This window comes from Bos taurus, chromosome 16 (assembly GCF_002263795.3).
Source record: "Bos taurus isolate L1 Dominette 01449 registration number 42190680 breed Hereford chromosome 16, ARS-UCD2.0, whole genome shotgun sequence".
Taxonomy (NCBI): Eukaryota; Metazoa; Chordata; class Mammalia; order Artiodactyla; family Bovidae; genus Bos; species Bos taurus.
In genome coordinates, this window is record NC_037343.1 from 52,402,254 (window position 1) to 52,423,603 (window position 21,350).

Genomic DNA, 21,350 nt, shown 5'->3' on the forward strand with positions numbered 1-21,350 from the left:
AGTAAACCCTTTGCACTCAGCCCTGGCAGCCCAGGCCCCTCCCGAGGGGGAGTAGCTGGGGAGATGTACTAGGTTTGGGGGAAGCTGAAGCAGACACCCTGTGCTCTCTGGCTTGGCAGCGATCAGAACAAGGGGCACTCAGAGTCTAAACTCTACAGTGTGCCCCACAGCCCCCTGGTTACCTGTCAGCATCCCTATTCACTCCTCCACCTCAAACCCAGCACAGAAACACACAGGACTCTCAGTTCTGCTGCCACAGATCTGTCTTCTGGGGCTTAGTCTATGCTATTCCCTTGCTAGATTGCTTTTCCCCTCATACCTTCTATTGACTGATACTCGGAATTCCTCCCTTCAGGTTTCAGTTTAGCCGTCACTATCGCTGGAAAGGCTTCTCTTGTCCCTCTAAAAGCTTTTCCTCTGGATTTTCATAAAACCCTGGGCTTCCCTCATTGGGACAACCTTCCATGATGTTGTGGCCACAAGCTTCTTTGTGGTTGCCCCTGATACACAGTGAGTTCCTGGAGGATGAGTGTTTCCCTTTTCCCCTGAATTGAGCACAGGGTCTGGTCCATCCCTAATAAGCAGTTGTTGAAAGGAGGGAGGGGGAAAGAAAGGGATGGATGTGTGGATTGATGGAAAGGTGGATGGATGGATGGATGGATGGAGAGATGCATGGATGGAGCGATACATGGATGGGCAGAGAGTGGATGCATGGAATGATGGACAGGTGGATGGATGGATGGAGAGATGCGTGGATGGGCAGATGGTTGGATGGACAGATAGCAGATTCCAGAAGGGAAAAGCAGGGCTGCAGAAGGTGCCCTGCACCCTGGTTCTCACCTCCCTGCTGAAGTTCACTTGGTACAGCAGCTCGATCCCCAGCAGGATGCTGACCTGGTGGAACTTCTTGGACACATTCAGGTGCTTCTCCAGGTCCCGCTTCATCAGGGAGTTCAGCATCCGCCCGTCAACCAGGTGGTTTTGGAAGGCCTGGGAGTACTGGGACAGGCCGATGTCGTTGAGCCAGGCCTTGGCCACCCAGTGATGGTCCAGGTCAGCGGCTTTGGACAGGCTGGTGAGGAGAGACACAGCCGGAGAGAGGGATGGGTGGGGAAAGGTGGCAGAAACAGAGAAACAGGGAGAAATGGGGCAGAGATGACCAGAGAGAGAAGCAAAATAACAGGGTGAGGGGGACCAAGAAAGTCACAGAGATAGATAGGAACAGTGATGGAGTGGAGAGACAGAAAGACAGGGCAGTAAGGGGGCGAGGCAGACGCAGGGGAGAGAGAGGAGGAGACAGGGAGAGACATGGGGAGAGAGGGACAGACGCATAGGAGAGAGACAGAGACACAGAGGGGAGAGAAAGGGGAGGCAGAGGCAGAGGGAGAGAAAGACGCAGGGCGTGAGCCCCAAAGAATGACAAAGAATCAACAGACAGAGGGTACAGGAAGAGGAAAGACCACATTCAGACACACTGATAATGGGAAGGGACAGTGACAGAGCCGCAGGAATGAATGCAGCAGTAAGCAGCACCTCTGGGCACCGGGTACCTCCCAAGCCCCGCCCCGCCCCACCCCCATCCCAGAGGCCACTGCAGAGTCCCCGAAGCCCATAGAACCTTGTCTGGGGCCAGTCTCTCCTTGGACTTCACCCAGAGTCACAGTGGCACGTCTTGGAATCAGATTTAAGCCCCAAGTTTTGCTTATTCCAACTCCTCTGCTCACTACCATATCTTAGATTTTCTGCATCCCACACTGAACTTTGCCCAGTGCCGAATGTGTGCGTGTGTAGTAGGCGCACAAGGAATACTTCCCAAATGGACAGGAGGATGGTCTCCTCAGCTGTTATTCCCCTGTTCACCACAGGGTGGCAGCCTCGAAGAAGGAATGAGGACAGTGCCTCCCACCCGCCGAAGGACTTCAAAAAATGACCTCAGGTAATGCCAGGCTTCAACAGTACCTGAACCGTGAGCTTCCAGATGTTCAAGCTGGATTTATAAAAGGCAGAGGAACCAGAGATCAAATTGCCAACATCCGTTCGATTATCAAAAAAGCAAGAGAGTTCCAGAAAAACATCTATTTCCGCTTTACTGACTGTGCCAAAACCTTTGACTGTGTGGATCACAAAAACTATGGAAAATTCTTAAAGAGACGGGAATACCAGACCACCTGACCTGCCTCCTGAGAAATCTCTGTATGCAGGTCAAGAAGCAACGGTTAGACCTGGACATGGAACAACAGACTGTTTCCAAATAGGAAAAGGAGTACGTCAAGGCTGTATATTGTCACCCTGCTTATTTAACTTCTACACAGAGTACATCATGCGAAATGCTGGGCTGGAGAAGCACAAGCTGGAATCAAGATTGCCCTCTCACTGGTCTCCATGCCTCTGGAGCCCGTCTAGTCCCTTCCCCAGGGTGCAGCTGGTGGATCGTGCCGCTGCTCCTGATGGTGTCCTCCACGGCTCCTTGCTTCCTTCCTTCCAAGGATGTGTATTGAGCTCTGTATCTGGGTAGATGCTGCCTTATAATGGGCACATCTTCCCTCCTCACCCCTTCCTTTCTCCACCCCCACACTCTCCAGTCTCTGGCTGGCATCCATTTCTAGGGCTCCAGATCACATCTGTTAACAGACACTCCCAATTCATAACTCTCCTCCCTCTTCTGAGCCCGAGATCCTAATGGGCTGCCCTCTTGACATCTCCTGGCTGTCACAGGCATCTCAAACTTAACAAGCTCCAGATGAAATGCCCGTCCTGTCTCCCAGTTCCAGGCTCTCACTTGCCCTGCCTCTCCCCTCCCCCACCCTGTCCATCTATCAACCACTCTGGTCAGTGTGTCTGTCCCCTTCCCTCCTTTTCTGGGGTCAAGCCATGGCCACCTCTGGCATAGATTTCTGCAACTGCCTCCTGACTGCCCCCACCCCCTTGCTCCTTCTAATCCATTTCCCCTGTGGGTGCCAGATGGCCTTTTAAATATATCCATCAGGTCATGTCACCCCTCTACTTAAAACCCTCTCTCAGAGGAACCTTCAATGTGTACTACTAAGTGAAATAAGCCAACCTGAAAAGGCTACATACTGTATGATTCCAACAGTATGACATTCTGGAAGAGGCGAAACTATGGAGACAGCAAAAAGATCAGTGGTTTCAGGGTTTGAGGGAGAGGGAGGGATGAATAGGTGGAGCGCAGAGGATTTCTAGGGAGGTGAAACTATTCAGTGTTGTGTGGTAATGATGGATGCACTCTACTACCTGTTTGTCCAAATCCATAGAGTACGCAGAGTGAACCCTAATGTAAACTACGGGCTTTGGGTAACAATGGCGTGTCAGTGTCAGTTCAGCTGAAGCAAATGTTCCATCTGGTGGGGGATGATGATAATGGGGGAGGCCATGCATGTGTGAGGGCAAGAGATTTACGTGAAATCTCTAACTTTCCCTCCGTTTTGCTGTGAAATGAAAACTGCTCTAAAAAATAAAGTCTTTAGAAATGAGGGAAGAAACACAGACTTTTTTAAACAAGCAAAATTCAAAGAATTCATCATCAGAGGAATGAACTACAAGAAATGTAAAAGGCATTTCTTCAGGAGGAAAGAAAATATTAATAATAACCACATGGAAATTTGGACTACGCAAAAGAATAAAGAGAACTCCTAAACCTCAACAATACTCCAATACTTTGGCCACCTGATGTGAAGGGCTGATTCATTGGAAAAGACCCTGATGCTGGGAAAGCTTGAAAGCAGGAGGAGAAGGATAGAGTATGAGATGGCTGGATGGCACCACTGACTCAATGGACATGCTGCTGCTCCTGCTAAGTCGCATCAGTCGTGTCTGACTCTATGTGACCCCACAGATGACAGCCCACTAGGGTCCCCTGTCCCTGGGATTCTTCAGGCTAGAACACTGGAGTGGGTTGCCATTTCCTTCTCCAGTGCATACAGTGAAAAGTGAAAGTGAAGTTGCTCAGTCGTGTCCGACTCTTAGCGACCCCATGGATTGCAGCCTACCAGGCTCCTCCATCCATGGGGTTTTCCAGGCAAGAGTGCTGGAGTGGGGTGCCATCAACTTCTCCGGACATGAGTTTGGCTAACTCCAGGAGATGGTGAAGGACAGGGAAGTCTGGAGTGCTGTAGTCCATGGATTCACAAAGAGATGGACACGACTGAGTGACTGAGCAATAGAACTCAACAAAAAACCCAAACAATCTGATTCAGAAATGGGTAAAGGACTTGAAGAGACATTTCTGCAAAGAAGATATAAAGATGGCCAGTAGGCTCATGGGAAATGCTCAGTATCACTGATCACTGTGTGTGTGTGTGTGTGTGTGTGTGTGTGTGTGTGTGTGCTTGCATGCTCAGTCATGTCCAACTCTGTGACCCCTTGGACTGTAGCCTGCCAGGCTCCCCGTCCATGGAATTTTCCAGGTAAGAATATTTGAGAGGGTTGTCATTTCCTACTCCGGGGATAATCCTGACCCAGGGACCGAACCCGAGTTACCTCAGGTGTATTCTTTACCACTACGCCACCTAGGAAGCCCTTCACTAATCATTAGGGAAATGCAAACCAAAACTATGATAAAATACCACTTCATACTCATTAGGATGGCCACTATTGAAGAAAACAAGTGTTGGCAAGGATGTGGAGAAATTGGAACCCTTGTGCACTGTTTGTGAGGACGTACAGTGGTACAGTTGCGGGGGAAAACAGTATGATGATTCTGCAGAAAATTAAAAATAGAATTACCATGCTGCTGCTACTGCTGCTAAGTTGCTTCAGTCGTGTCCGACTCTGTGCGACCCCATAGACGGCAGCCCATTAGGCTCCCCCGTCCCTGGGATTCTCCAGGCAAGAACACTGGAGTGGGTTGCCATTACCATATGTTTCGGCAATTCCGCTTTTGAGTGTATGTCCAAAAGGATTGAAATTTGGGCCTTGAAGAGATATATCAGCACACCCTGTGTTCATAGCAGCACTATTTACAAGAGCTAAAAGGTAGAAGCAACTCAAGTATCCATAGATGGATGAACAGATAAGCAACATGGGCTGGTATTCAGCCCCAGTGGAGCAGTATTCAACCTTAAAAAGGCTGACACTACACACAGATGAATCTTGAGCACATTATGATAATGAAATAAGCCAGTCACAAAAAGACAAGTACTGTGTGACTCCACTTATGTGAGGAACTTGAGAGTAGTCAGATTCAGAAGTAGAGTGACGGCTGTTGGCTTACTTGGGGAAGAGGAGAATGGAGAGTTAGTGTTTAATGGGGAAAGAGTTTCAGTTTTATAAGATGAAAAGAGTTACTGGAATGGATGCTGGTGATGGCTGCACAACAATATGAGTGTACTTAACACCACTGAGTGAGTGAGTGAAAGCCCCTCAGTTGTGTCCGACTCTTTGCGACCCCATGGACTTAGTCCATGGAATTCCCCAGGCCACAGTACTAGAGTGGGTAGCCTTTCCCTTCTCCAGGGGATCTTCCCAACCCAGGGATTGAACCCAGGCCTCCCACATTGCAGGAGGATTCTTTACCAGCCAAGCCACAGGGAAGCCCAAGAATACTGGAGTCAGTAGCCTATCCTTTCTCCAGCGGATCTTCCTGACCCAGGAATCATATCAGAGTCTCCTGCATTGCAGGTGGATTCTTTACCAGCTGAGCTACCAGGGAAGCTGGTAAAGTCACACTGCTGAATTGTACTCTAAAAAAAGATTAAGGTGGTACATTTTATGGGTATTTTCCCACAATAAAACTTTTTTTTGAAGAAGATTAGAAATGGTAAATTATCTTGGTAAATATTTTCCTTATTTGCTAATCTTCAAAGATAATGGCCAGTTCAAAAAATAATAATAACAAGGTATTATGGCACATATGTGCGTGTGAATGATAGCACAATGGCAGAAGGAAAAAAGCATGTTACACTACACACGACGTTGGATACTATTATTTGAAGATAGTGTTAAGTGAAGTGTGTGTATTGTAAACTATAGAGCAATAATGAAAAGAAGTATAGTTCAACACTCAATTAATGAAAAGTCAGTAGCAGAATTCCCTGGTGGTCCAGTAGTGAGGACTCTGTGCTTCCACCGCAGCATGTGCTCAACCCCTGGTCAGTGAACTAAGATCCCTATCCCACTCACACACACACACACAAAGATGGTCAAAAAATAAAAAGTCCATAAAAGAGCAAAAAAGAACAATAGATTTAAATAAAACAAAGAAACTCTCCCATGGCGCCCCGTTGCAGAGATAAAATCAGAAGTTCTCGGGGTGACCTCACAGGATGCAGGCTCCCCTCCCACTGGGCTGGAGCTGGGAGCACTTCCGGGATGCACTGAGTTTGTCCTCAGATGGTGGGGGTCTCTGCCTCCCAGGCACCCATTTTCTTCCAGTCCCGCCTGGGCCCTCTCCTCCCCTCCTAGGCGTCAGCTCCCATATTGCAGAGGCTGGCTGTGTGCTGTCTGAGCTTGCTGCCTGACCTGTTTGCTCTGCCTCTTAGGAATTCCCTTCAGAGTTCCATCATACATGGAACTTTACAAATGAATTATCTGAGCACAGGGACTGTGTTCTCCAGGCTGAGTCAGACTGATGCTGCATGCATAGCAGTAGACACTTCATCGGAAGATGGACTGAGAGCAAGAAGGTGGGCTCCTGGCTTTGCTCCCCTCCTCTTGCCCCTCAGCCTCCCAGAACCTCTGAATCTGCCCCCAAAGAGCCAGGACCTCCCCACCTCCAGGCCTCCCATCCCACCCTCCTCCCATGCTTAACTCCTGCGAGACTCTGCTGAGATGCAGTTCTCCCTAAAGCCTCAGGACCCCTGTGCTCGGTCAGGACCCTTCCTGGTGCCCAGAGTCTCTGTGGAGCCCTTGCACTGTCATGCTGGGTAATTGCTGCTCAGCAGGCCAGTGGCCCATTGGACCATCAGTTTCGGGAGGGCAGGACTGGGGGTGGTGCATGTGGCTCTCCACCTGGCTAATGCCCCGGAGCTTCTGACTGAGAGTCCAGTGGGCTTCCCAGGTGGCACTAGTGATAAAGAAGCCACCTGCCAACACAGGTTAGACATAAGAGATGCAGGTTCGATCCCTGGGTCAGGAAGATCCCCTGGAGGAGGGCACGGCAATCCACTCCAGTATTCTTGCCTGGAAAATCCCATGGACAGAGGAGCCTGGTGGGCTAGAGTCCATAGGGTCACACAGAGTCAGATATGACTGATGCGGCAGCACGCACATAAGCGTGCACGCAAGGAAGATAGCAAGGCCAGGCGAGGAGTAGGGGGCGGGGACAGCTCCAGTCTTCCAAGAGGCTCCCCGAAACCTAGCTCCCAAGCTGGAATCTTCTGGCCAAAACAAGCTCCCTTTGAAGATGGGAAGGTACTTGAGTGACCCGCTGCAGCCTCATCCCTTTAGAGGGACCCTTGCCAGGCCCAGCTGTTGTTGGTTTCATGCCCAGGGAAGGGGCTGAAGTTCATGGCCTCTGAATCATGTGCTGTTGGGGCTTTGATAGGGACTAGAAGACCTCTTTTCCCTCTGAAGGAAGGGTCTGCTCAGCAAATCAGTGGTGCATCGGGATGTGGTGCGCAGGGTTGGAGGAGGCACCTTGCTTAACCTATTTGAGAGGTCCATTTATAATCAGCAATATCCAGCTGCATGCTGATAATTAATGCACGCCTGCCCTTCCAAACAGTTCTCTTTTCATTAAAGTTGTCCCCATGGGGCCTCGGCTTGGCAACACTTGCCCAGCTGTTGGTATGAGCTACTGTAAGTGCCGAAGGTGAATAAAACAGGATGACTTTAAAAGTAATTCAAACATTTTATAAAATTTGACACTCATGCTCCCCAAACAGGAAACAGGTCAGATCTTGAAATGTGAGTCTGGGCACAGATTTTCGAAGTCATCTGAGTCATTATTCAGCATAAAAAATATGAGGCCTTTCTGGCTCCATCACCCTTAGATCTGAGACATTGCACCCCAATTTCCTCCTCTATAAAATGGGGCTACTCTTGCTTGCCTCCAGGACTAAAAGAGGTAAGAGAGGGTAAAGACCTTAGCACAGGGTCTAGGATGAATTCAGTGTTCCAGAAAGAATAGTGGCTGCTGCTGCTGCTGCTGCTGCTAAGTCGCTTCAATCGTGTCCTACTCTATGTGACCCCACAGACGGCGGCTCACCAGGCTCCTCTGTCCCTGGGATTCTCCCAGCAAGAATACTGGAGTGGGTTGCCATTTCCTTCTCCAATGCATGCATGCTAATAAGTCGCTTCAGTCGTGTCCGACTCCATGTGACCCTATGGACAGCAGCCCACCAGGCTCCTCTGTCCATGAGATTCTCTAGGCAAGAATACTGGAGTGGGTTGCCATTTCCTTCTCCAAAGAATAGTGGCAAGAGCTATTAATTCATCATTGATGTTTTTAACACAAAGGTGCCTTGGGAGAATGGAAAGGAAATTTACTTTGAAGTTGAATCTTCTGTAGTATGACTTTGTGCCCATTATTTCTCTGGCCTCATTTTCTCCATCTTTAAAAGGGGGCTAAGCATATCTATCCTGTCTTGATGTCGTGGTGATCAAATAAAATAATGTCCATAAAGCGATGAGTAATAGGTTGGCAGGGGTTGGTGGATTTTTTGTCATTAGTATTTTAGAGATAGGGTCTTCCCTGGTGGCTCAGTGGTAAAGAATCCGCCTGCCAATGCAGGAGACGTAGGTTCGATCCCTGGGTTGGAAGATTCCCCTCAAGAAGGAAATGGCAACCCACTCCAGTATTCGTACCAGGGAAATCTCATGGACAGAGGAGCCTGGCAGGCTACAGTCCATGCGGGCGCAAAGAGTCGGTCACAACTTAGCAACTAAACAACAACAATAAATTTTAGAGATAAGGGGAACCAGGCCCGGAGAGGGTAATGTCATGCCTAGAGTCACACAGGATGTGTCCTCAAAGATGACCTCACTGGAGTCCTTACCCTAGAGTTCACAGGCACCTTAAAGTTCCATGGATGGGTTAGAGAGTCCCAGAATGCAAAGCTGTGAAGTTTTTGTATTTCTTCTGGAGCAAGTTTCAGAAGTTTTCAGTAGATTCTCAAATAGGCCATGATTGCCCAAGGTTAAAGAGCCACTGTCCTCATTTAACCCCCTTCACTTCACAGGTGGAGAAACCAAGTTCCACAGAGCACAAGGTTACAGGGCAAGTTAGAGACAGGCCAGGATTCTGCAGAGAACAGAGCCATTAAATGAAGGCTCCTCCCTGCTCCAGAGGCCCTGGGTGTCCAGTGCCTAAGCCCTGGTTTTGGGAAACAGTCTTGCTTAGGGCTCTTGCTGCCGCGGCTGCTGCTAAGTCGCTTCAGTTGTGTCCGACTCTGTGCGACCCCATAGATGGCAGCCCACCAGGCTCTGCCATCCTTGGGATTCTCCAGGCAAGAACACTGGAGTGGGTTGCCATTTCCTTCTCCAACGCATGAAAGTGAAAAGTGAAGGTGAAGTCGCTCAGTCGTGTCCGACTCTTCTCGACCCCATGGACTGCAGCCTACCAGGCTCCTCTGTCCATGGGATTTTTCCAGGCAAGAGTACTGGAGTGGGGTGCCATTGCCTTCTCCGCTTAGGGCTCTTAGAAATGTTTAAAATCTATTCACATCTGGCTGATGAGTTGACTCCAACCCTTTTCTGGCTCTGGGAGGCTCTCAGGGGTCAACTGGATTTGGGGGGAACTTGGGCAGCGATCCTGAATTTTGAGGGGTGAGGCAGGCAGCACCACCCTGCTCAAGTAACAGTGACTGTGTTGGGAATGGAAGGGGGTGGGGTGGGGGTGGGGTTTCCAGCTTGGGTGACCCAGAGTGGTAAGCTTTTGGGGAGTGGGGGCAGACACTGGGTAAGGGTCTGTGGTGGATGTGAGGTGCTTGTGGGACACTCAGGAGGGGAAGCTCAGCGGAACCGCAAGCTCTGCCCTGCTCTTCCCTCCTCCCCGCCCCCCAATCTCCCCACTCCTCCACCACTCCCCACCATGTCCTTTAGGAAGGTCCAGACCTTCTGATAAGGGCCATGACCTTCTTACTTGGCTTTCCTGGGAATTACTGCCTGAGTTTCAGATCCCGTCTCATCTCTTTTTTCCTGCCACCTCGGAATCATTCTCCAGGACACCCAGCAATTTGCTTTTCTGGCTTTTAAACCAGCCTGCCTTCCTACCCCTAGCCCCTTCTTATTTTTAATCCACAAAGCTGCTTCTGCAAATAATAGCACACACCACCAGGTTTGATTAATTAACTGCACAAAAATGATGGGGAAACCAGTGAAGGAGATAATTATGCAAAACAGAAAGTGTCAGATTTACCAGCTAGTTTTCTTCCCCTTCTGCACGCTGAGGACTCGGTAGGGGGCTCCTTTCCTTTTCCCTGGAGCTGCTTGGTGAATGAGGGGCTCCCCAATAAGTCCTGCTCACAAAGGTCAGGAGAGAGGCCGGCAGGAGCTGGGGGCGGGAGGGCGGCGGGACACACTTGATGGGCGGATGGTCAGCCCCTCCCAGGTGTGCTTACTGATGGACGCCCCTTCCCTCCGGGCCCTCAAACACTCCCTCGCACCTGGCCCCAAATCAGGTCCATTTCTTTTCGTCCTCGGAGAAGGCAATGGCACCCCACTGTGGTACTCTTCCCTGGAAAATCCCGTGGGCGGAGGAGCCTGGAAGGCTGCAGTCCATGGGGTCGATGGGAGTCGGACACGACTGAGCGACTTCACTTTTACTTTTCACTTTCATGCATTGGAGAAGGAAATGGCAACCCACTCCAGTGTTCTTGCCTGGAGAATCCCAGGGACGGGGGCGCCTGGTGGGCTGCCGTCTATGGGGTCGCAGAGTCGGACACGACTGAAGCGACTTAGCAGCAGCAGCCTGTAGGCTGTCTCTTAGTTGGAATGTTAAGAGCTGGGGTTTGAGGTGGCCAACATCTTGGCCAAATTTCCCAGGTCCACCAGGACTGGCCTACCCTCGGAGTCTAGAGGAGTTCTGGGTTGCGCCTGAAGACTCCCGACTCCCGCACTGGAACGATCCTAGGGCTCTTGGAGCTGCACTGAGTTTGTTCTCCATCTTGCTACAGGGAGGGGCTCTACAGGGAAGGGCCCACCCAGAGCGCCGCCCAGTGGCGTCCCAGGACCTGGCACTCCTCACCTGGCCCCACCCACAGCGCCCGCCCCATCACCCTTGTGACCCTGAGGCGAGGTCTCTGGCGGCTCATCTCTCAATTCCCCGGGACAAGGGCGCCGGCTCACCTCCTGCCTGCCTCGGCGTCGCGGTAGTCCTCGATGGCCAGCCGGAGCTTGCGCCGGTGTAGCGAGCTACACACGCCTAGGCCAAGCTCCAGGTCTTCGTCGCTCAGGCTCAGCAGCACCTGCGCCCGGGAGGTGGGGATTGAGCGCCGAAGGGAGGCGTGGGAGCGGGGACCCAAGGAATCCCTCCCGGCGTTCCGGGCAGAGCCATGGGAAGAGCTCTGCAGGCGCCTCGCCAGAGGGCTGCTGCTACGGGAGGCGGTGGAATCCCCGAACGGACTGAAAAGGTGCTCAAGTCCAGCCCTGCCTCCCTCCAGCCAGGTAAGGGAAAATTAGTCCCATTTTAAAGATGAGGAGCTGAGGATCAGAAGAGCTATGAACCTTGTTGGAGAGACAGTGATTTACTGGAGTCACTGGAGCATGAATCCGGTTCAGCCAGCTCCTGTAACTCTGGTGTGTGGGGTGGGATGAGGGGAGAATCCCCACGGGGGTCCTACCTTCCCACTCTTGACGTTCTCCGCGCAGGCCTTGACGTACATGGGCATGGCCATGACTACCTCCAGCCAGGCCTGGACGGTACCCGCCTTCCAGTGGGACATGGGCGTGGTCCTGACCAGCTCCACCTGCTGCAGCCGGTCCATTTGCTCCTCGCCCTCCGACAGGCTGAGGCTCTGCCTCGTGGGGCTGCACTGGCTGTCGGAGTCTGCAACACACAAGCACACAGGGCCGTGCTGGGGAGTAGGGTGAGGGGCAGGCAGGGGGCAGGGTGCCCCCTCTGAGTACCCCCGCCCCATGTCTTCCCCACCCTATACGGTTCTTCTTTTCACAATCAAAATGGCTTTTGTTTTGTTGTGCTGCCCCTCCCCCAATACACTAGTAACCTATGCCCTCTAAAAGGAAAAAAATTTGAAGAATTAAAAATCCAAGAAAGAATAAAAATAAAACAGAGAATCACCCCCAAACCCACGCTACCCGGAGATAGCAGCTGCTGGTATTTAGTTAAATATTCTTTGAGATACACAGATGCCTACACTTCCTCCAATTAAAAAGTAAATAAATAAATAAAAGGTCTACAGGGCTTTTGCTTTGCTTTGAAAAGAACAAACTGGTATTATTAACCTGTGCTTAATCTGACTACATATCCTCATAAAAAATAAACAGCATTATAGCCACTGGGGGGAAAAAAAAAAGCAACACAAAAAATGCCCACTCTTACAAACACACACAGATGCCCATATTTACATGGTCCATCCCGTTTTGTAATATGCTGTTCTCATTTACACCATGGAGGACATGCCTCCTTCTCAGCAGTGACCTGTAATATCTTTTGACCACACAGGATTCGTGGAATGATGCTCCACAATCTATTTCACCTGCCTCCTGTCGGTGGGCCTGGTCATCCCTCATTTTTCTCTACTGTACACAAAACAGAGACAGTCATTTTTGGGCGACTGGGTGATTCATATTTTTAGGATAAATGGAGCACCAGCTCTATTCCTGTACACACTGAAATGTGTTTCCGGAGTGGCCCTCACAGGCAAAAATGTCTTTCTACCAGCATTTTCCAGCCCCATTCCTCAATCCACAGTCAGCTGCATCAACACTTGATAAATATACCAAGTTCAGGTGGTGAGGAGTCAACAGAGAAGGGAAAAGAATCTTTTTTCAAAGCATGGTTAAATGAAAACCCAAATGGATAAACTCAATACTGTGAGAAATGACAAATATTAAAAAATAAGCCTGATTTGAAAGGACCCTATATTGTATATTATACACCATTATAACAAGGTAAAAATTACATAGCCATCAAATCAGACAAATAGTAAAACAATCGGTGTGAAAAGCACAAAAGTGTTACAGTTACTGAGTTTGTATGACGTTATCTCCCTCCTGCCGTACCTCTAAGTATCATTAAAGTTCCATAATAAACATATATAAATTTATAATGAAAAAAATAGAAACATTTAAAAACTAGGAAGCAGTATAAATGGTTATGGATGAAAGTTTAATCTGAATGAATGATACTTCATTTGTATGTCGGCATATAGGCAGTTCATTGAAAAACCTGTCATGGGAATATATTTTATATGAGAAAATGTGCACAATCTATTGCAAAATGAAAAAGCACAGTACAAGATAGCAGGTACAACATAATCCCAACCACGCTAAAATACGTATGATAATATATATAATGTGCATATAATACATGTGTTAGTCGCTGAGTCGTGTCTGACTTTTTGCAGCCCCATGGATTGTAGCCTGCCAGGCTTCTCTGTCCATGGAATTCTCCAGGCAAGAATACTGGAGTGGGTTGCCATTCCCATCTCCAGGGGATCTTCTGTACACAGGGATTGAACCCAGGTTTCCTGCATGGCAGGCAGATTCTTTACCGTCTGAACCACCAGGGAATCCTAATAATTGTATCTATATAATATATACATATATGTCATATATTACATTGTATTAGATGGTTAAATGCTAAAAGTCTTTATCTCTGGAAAGGGATGATATTTGTGTGTGAACATGTGTGTGTGTGTCATGAACTTGTGAGTGTGCCAGAATGTGTGTGCATATTTTTCTGTTTTCCAAGTTTTCTGCATTGGCTATATTATTTTTGAAATTGAAAAAAAAAAAACAAAACCCACAGACTAAAGACCTTACTTCTTCAAGTCACTGAGTTTGTATGAAGCCCTTTCCCCCAGTCACTTGCCTCCCTCCATTGAAACGCCTTGGACAACTCTTGGGGAACTGCAGCTTGGTGACCATACCCACCTCCCTCGTCTCAGCTCCACCGAAACCTTTCTCCCCAACACCTAACTACCCAGCTAAGAGCCCTTCGGGGCCCACAGCCACCTGGCCTGAAAGATGCCGGGCTGGTCCAGCAGGGCGCCAGGCAGAACGACCTAACGCAGGGTGGGCAGAGATGGTGCCTCGTGCCTCAGTGTCCATCTCTGCATGTTGTCGTGATACTGCTCTCTGCTGCCTGCCTCCACCCCTGGGCTGCTCTGCGGACTCAGTGACAGCGAGGCTGATGGGGCCTTTCTACACTGCATAGACAAGGGTGAGAGGTCATTGCCACATTACTATATTTCCTTTCTCAGGCAGACAGAAGGTGACCCTGCAACCCCCAGCCCCGAAAACAGCAGATGGTACAGACTCTGCGGGTCACCAATTTGAGCACTCTTGTTGCCATGGCGCCAGGGAATGCAGAAACAGCGGCTGCCTCTGCAGCCCTGCCTGGGAGGCTCCAAGTCCTTGCCTGGCTAGGGGCCTCAGCCTAGGTGTTCCCCTCCCTCCACTGCTAGAGCTGGGCCCCCAAGGACAGGCTTGACTGGCAGGGAAGCCTTTCTGGTTGGGTGTACAGCTGCTGACCACTGGCATCTGAACAGTGTGTCCGCCTGTTGGCTAGACTTGAGAACCTCTGCCTTATTCCTGTATTGGAGTCATGTCTCTGTTACATGTTTCTGGGGAGATGAGAGACCATATGTGGCTGAATCTGGTAATCCCAGATCCCAAGACACAACCCATGTTGTCTATTTGGACCAGCCCTGTGGGAAGAGACTGGGGCTTCCCCAGTGGCTCAGGGTAAAGAATCCACCTGCAATGCAGGAGACACAGGAGACGTGGGTTCAATCCCTGGGTCAAGAAGGTCCCCTGGAGGAGGGCATGACAACCCACTCCAGTATTCTTGCCTAGAAAATCCCATGGACTGAGGAGCCTGGAGGGCTGCAATCCACAGGGTCGCAATAAGTCAGACAAGACTGAAGTGACTGAGCATGTGGGAAGAGACTAGGCTTTGGAGTTGAACAGACTTTGGTTTTAAGCAAATTCCTTTACTTCTTGAAGCCTCAGTTTTCCCACCTATAAAATGAGAATAATAAGAATATCTACCTCTTAGGTTAACATGACTATTATATATTCTGAATATGAAGCCATAGTAGACACTCAGTCAAGGTGGCTATTATTGGTAATAAAGGGCCTCTACCCTGGGGCTTGGGCAATATTTTTGGCTATACCTAGAATTTGGCAGAGTTGCCTCCGTCCCCTTGTATTCCTGGGATGAAATGTGGTTTGAGTTCAGCTCAGGTGCTTAGGGAGGGAACCTAATTGAACTTCTTGCACCTGGGCAGAAGTTCATTGTCCTGGTTAGAGTCAAGCCTGGTCCAGGTGGGAGGGGCAGGGGTGTCTGTGATGGGAGGGGAGGATTTGTGGATTCTCTGCTGAGGTGGGCAGCTGGGGGTGTGTTTGTGTAGCTTGGCTACGTGTCCCCAAGTAGGGGAGATCAAAGGGCATGGGAAGGGGAAAGACAGGAGAGAGAACGGAAGAGAGACTCAAAGAGCAGAACTTCAGGGAAGAAATAGTGCCACGGAACACAAAGACAGCAAGATAAACAGGAAGAAGGAGAGACTGATAAATGGACCAAAAAAATAAAAAAGCAAATTTCCGGTGTGTGTGTATGTGTGTGTGTGTGTGTATACACACTTGTGAGTGTGTGTTTTCCTGAGCTTGATGTGTTTTTGTGCGTGTGTGTGGGTGAGTCTGTAGCTAACAGGCCTCAGGCCTGTGCAGGGAGCTGGCTTTTCAATTCACATTATTTATGGAGTCCAGGCTCGAGGAATGCCAGAGGCCAAGCTGGGTTCATATAAGCAAAACCACACATTTTGGTTTCTGAAAAACCAGCTATTCACTAGCCCTCCTCTTTCACCCCCTCCCTGTTCCCATCCCCAGGACTGATCACCAGGGAGAAGATGCTACAGAAGGATGAAGGGTGGGGGGAGGGAACCTTTGTGGCCATAAACCATTAATTAGAGGCAATTTCCAAAATGTAGGCATTATGGTGCCAGATTTTATGTCTGGGATTCCATCAATCCTGGCCTTTATTTCCCCTCTGTCTCAGCCCTGAGAGTGGGAATAACTCATGTTTATAGCCAGGAGCTCAGTAGAGGCTACAGAGTTAGAGGGGCTGGCCAAGCCCCTGGCAGAGTCTGAGGACGTCCCACCAAAACATAGCCATTCTGGATCCTTCTGAACATTGGGAGGGCCATGGTGGTTCTGGAAAGAGAGGGTCTCATCCTTCCAAACACTCCCGATACATGCACACACCACAGAACATCAGCAATTAGTCGTTGAGGTCTCCCTGAACCTGGGCCTCCAGAGGCCCAGTTGTGTTAGCCTAGCACAGGGGTTGCAGACTACAGCCCAAAGGCCAGACCCTGCCCTCTACCTGCTTCCCTACATGAAATGCTATTGGGACAGAGCCACGCTCATTTGTTTACACATTGTCTAAGGCTGTCCTATTGGGGCTTCCCAGGTGGCTCAATGGTAAAGAATCCACCTGCCGACGCAGGAGACACAGGTTCAATCCCTGGGTTGGGAAGATCCCCTGGAGGAGGAAATGGCAACTCATTCTACTATTCTTGCCTGGATAATCCCATGAACAGAGGAGCCTGGGTGGGCTACAGTCCACCGGGTTGCAAAGAGTTGGACATGATTGAGCACACATGCATGCTGTCTTGTTACCAGAGCAGAGCTGAATGGTTGTGACAGATTGGTCCCAAAAGGCTAAGATATTTACTATCTGGCCTGGGTGTTCATTGGAAGGACTGATGTTGAGGCTGAAACTCCAATACTTTGGCCACCTGATGCGAAGAGCGGACTCATTGGAAAAGACCCTGATGCTGGGAAAGATTGAGGGCAGAAGGAGAAGGAGACAACAGAGGATGAGATGGTTGGATGGCATCATTGACTCAATGGACATGGGTTTAGGTGGACTCTGGGAGTTGGTGATGGACAGGGAGGCCTGGCGTGCTGCGGTTCATGGGGTCACAAAGAGTTGGACACGACTGAGCAACTGAACTGAACTGAACTGAACTGTTACATAAAATCCTTTATAGAAACCCTGAGGTTCCGACGTGGGCAATCGACTATGAGAGACCTGGCTTTGAAGCCCAGCTCTGCTACTTGCCAGCCACATGATCCTGGGGAAATGTTTTAAGTTTTCTCAGCCTTGCTATTCCCGTCTGGGGTGATACTAACGCTAATCTCACAGGCCTATGTGGGGACGGAAGGAGATGATGTTTGACGTGGACAAAGTGCTCACCCTGTAGTCTGGCATATTGTGGGCACTCAGTGACTGTGTGGCCTCTGTCCTCTGCAGGCTCTCGTCCCTTACAGTCTAGACCCGCTCTGTCCAGGGCTGTAGCCACAAACCATGTGTGGCCGTTGGGTACCTGCAGGGTGGTCAGTCCACATTGAGAAGTGCTGATAGTGTAAAATACACCCTGAATTTTGAAGACTTTGTACCAAAAAAATAAATAAATAAAGTGTCTCATTAATACTTTTAAAAATTGATCACATATTGAAATGATAATATTTGGGGTATATTGAGTTAAATAAAATACATTACTAAGACTCATTTCACCAGTTTCTTTTTACTTTTTTAACGTATCTACCTTATGGCAGAAAGTGAAGAGGAACTAAAAAGCCTCTTGATGAAAGTGAAAGAGGAGAGTGAAAAAGTTGGCTTAAAGCTCAACATTCAGAAAACTAAGATCATGGCATCTGGTCCCATCACTTCATGGCAAATAGATGGGGAAACAGTGGAAACAGTGTCAGACTTTATTTTTTTGGGCTCCAAAATCACTGCAGATGGTGACTGCAGCCATGAAATTAAAAGATGCTTACTCCTTGGAAGGAAAGTTATGACCAACCTAGATAGCATATTGAAAAGCAGAGACATTACTTTGCCAAAAAAGGTCGGTCTAGTCAAGGCTGTGGTTTTTTCAGTGGTCATGTATGGATGTGAGAGTTGGACTGTGAAGAAAGCTGAGTGCTAAAGAATTGATGCTTTTGAACTGTGGTGTTGGAGAAGACTCTTGAGAGTCCCTTGGACTGCAAGGAGATCCAACCAGTCCATCCTAAAGGAGATCAGCCCTGGGTGTTATTTCGAAGGACTGATGCTAAAGCTGAAACTCCAATACTTTGGCCACCTCATGCAAAGAGTTAACTCATTGGAAAAGACTCTGCTGCTGGGAGGGATTGGGGGCAGAAGGAGAAGGGGACGACAGAGGATGAGATGGCTGGATGGTATCACCAACTCGATGGACGTGAGTCTGAGTGAACTCCGGGAGTTGGTGATGGACAGGGAGGCCAGGCGTGCTGCGATTCATGGGGTCGCAAAGAGTCGGACACGACTGAGTGACTGAACTGAACTGAACCAGAAAAATCTAAAACCACATAATGTTAATGTGGTTGACATTATATTTTTTACTGGGCAAAGCTGGTCTGGATGGAAAAGTTTTGTTTTCTCATTTCATTTTACACCCCTCTGTTGGTTTGGAAGTTAAGCACCCTATTTCCAAAACTACTGTTTTGGGTTCAGTTGTTCTTGAAGTGTGGTGCCTGGGCCAGTAGTGGCCGCAACACCTGGGAATTTGTTAGAAACGAAAATTCTAGAAACCCACCCCAGATCTCCTGGAACAGAAATTCTGAGGGTGGGAGCCAGTGATCCGTGTTTTAACAGGCCTCCAGGAGATTCTGATGTATATGGATGTTCTAGAACCTTCTAAAATACTGTGTATATTTAACTTAATAAAGCCTAGGATTGATCAATATCTTAATGCCTTCTCCTAAATAGTAAGAGTTATTAAAAATATATTAATTCTGATCATTCTTCCTGACTTACACTACCATGTCCAATATTTTAATTCCATTCTTAAAAACAAACAAACAACAACAACTCTAATTTAGACATTATGGGTTTCCCAGGTGGCACTAGTGGTAAAGAATCTGCCTGCCAGTGCAGGAGACCAAGAGGCTTGGGTTCAATCCCTGGGTCAGGAAGATCCCTTGGAGAAGGGAGTGGCACCCTACTCCAGAATTCTTGCCTGGAAAATCCCATGGACAAAGGTGCCTGGCAGGCTACAGTCCATGGGCTCTCAAAGAATCGGACATGACTGAGCACACACACACACACACTTTAGACGCTGTCATCATGATTAATTTGTATTGGTAATACTTGCTTAAAATAATTTACCTACATGCTTACCAGTTTCTTTGTTCATCATTCCTTCTTATGTCTCAGACCTCACTTCTAGGAAGAGGTATATTCATATTTATGAAGAGCATGTTTTAAAAGTTCCTCCATAAAGAGTTTTTTGTCGGTAAGCTCTTACGACTTTTGTTTATATGAAAAAAGTCTATATGTCGCCCTTGTTACTAAAGAGTTCTGCTGGGTATGCAGTTTTAGGTTGACAATTTTTTCCTTTGCACTTGGAAGACATTACTCGACTATCTGTCTCCTTTTTGCTAAAGAGAAGTCAGCTCCAGTTTGATTGTTCTTTTGTTAGCTACTCTTCAGATTTTCTCTTTGTCTTTTTTGTTCAGTTTCACTATGATGTGGCTAGATGTGGATTTCTTTTCATCCATCCTGATTTATATAAATTGTGTTTCCTGCATCAGTGGGTTCGTTTTTTAATATTCTCAACCATTATTTTTTATGATTTTTTTTATTGTAAAAAAGACCATTTTTAGAGTCTTTTTACAGACTATTACAGTTCTTTTTTAAAGACCGTTTTTAAAGTCTTTATTGAATTTGTTATAATATTGCTTCTGTTTTTTTTTTTGGCTGCAAGGCATGTGGGATCTTAGTTCCCCGACAAGGGATTGAACCTACACTACTGGTATTGGAAGGTGAAGTCTTAACTACTGGACCTCTAAGGAAATCCCTCAACCATTACTTCTTTCTCTTCTCCATTCTGTTTGCTCTTCTTCTGGGATTGGACTTTCTTCCCTATCTTACAACCTAGTCTGTCCAACAGAACTTTCTCTGATGATGGAAATGTTGCATATAGGCATATCTTGCCTTATTACACTTTACAAATATTACATTTTTTACAAATTGAAGGATTGTGGCAATCCTTTGTCAAGCAAGTCTATTGGCACCATTTTTCCAACATTTTATCACTTCATATCTCTGTCAAATTTTGGCAATTCCCTTGATATTTCGAACATTTTCATTATTACATTTGTTATGGTGATCTGTGCTCAGTGATCCTTGATGTTACTATTGCAAAAAGATTACCACTTGCTGAAGGCTCAGATGATGGTTAGCATTTTTTAGCAATAAAGTATTTATAAATTAAGGTATGTACACTGTTTTTTAGATAGAATGGTATTGCACAGTTAATAGGAAACAGTACAATGTAAGCATAACTTTTATATGCACTGGGAAACCAAAAAATTCATGTGACTTGCTTTATTGTGGTATTCACTTTACTGTGATGGTCTGGAACCCAATCTATCACATCTTTGAGGTCTGCCTGCAATATACATTGTCCAGTATGACAGCTGTTAACCACATGTGGCTATGAGCACTTAAAATGTGGCTAGTGCAACGGGGGAACTGACTTATAAATTTAATTTTAATTGATTCAAATATAAGTTTACATGGCTGTATGTGGCTGGTGGCTATTGCTACAGACCAGATTTCTCCTTTATGGGTTTCATCAACTTCTTTCTCTGTATTGCACTTGGGTAATTTCCTTAGACTTATTTTCCATTTTTAATAGTCTCTCTTCAGCTATTTAGTTTGCTGTTTAGTCCATCCTTTTTTTTTTAAATGTTACCAACTGTATATATTTTTTAATTTCTAAAATTTCTATTTGGTTCTCTTTTAACTTTGCCTGGTCTTCCCATATAGTCTCATGTTATTTGTTCAGGTCTATGATTTTTTAGATTTCCTTAAATACCCTAAAGTATTTAATCTTAAATATTGCCTGCACATTACCATGTATTTGGTGTGGATAATTACTGTGTCTGAAAGGGCTTAGAGGGTCCAGATTGCTGTTTATTAATCTTTCTGCTGACTCTCATGCATGAACTCATATTTGATCTTATGGGAATCTCCGGCTTCTAAATAGCAATGTTTTCCTCCAGAGAGGATAGACATTGCTTCTGCTGGGGTGGGGATGAGATAGGGAGTGGGGATGACACCTGGGAGCAGGGACCACTTCACTCCCTGTCAGAGGCCCTAGGAGGATAAGAGTTGCATATTCTGATGTTTCACTTTGCCACAACCCAAGAAAGAAGGGGGCCTCAGAGGACGAGAT

The 21,350-nt window shown here is 47.7% G+C and overlaps 1 protein-coding gene across 3 annotated transcripts in view; it reads right to left on the reverse strand.

Moving 5' to 3' along the window:
• The window catches only part of KAZN (kazrin, periplakin interacting protein), a 1,332,513-nt gene that overhangs the window by 16,367 nt on the left and 1,294,796 nt on the right, over positions 1–21,350 (reverse strand). For all 3 annotated transcript variants that reach the window (XM_024976842.2, XM_024976843.2, XM_005217212.5), the window contains 3 exons: positions 11,739–11,944; positions 11,245–11,363; positions 841–1,072 (listed from right to left, as the gene is read on the reverse strand). In XM_024976842.2, coding sequence (XP_024832610.2) covers positions 841–1,072; positions 11,245–11,363; positions 11,739–11,944 — 557 coding nt within the window. The remainder of the gene's footprint in view (positions 1–840; positions 1,073–11,244; positions 11,364–11,738; positions 11,945–21,350) is intronic.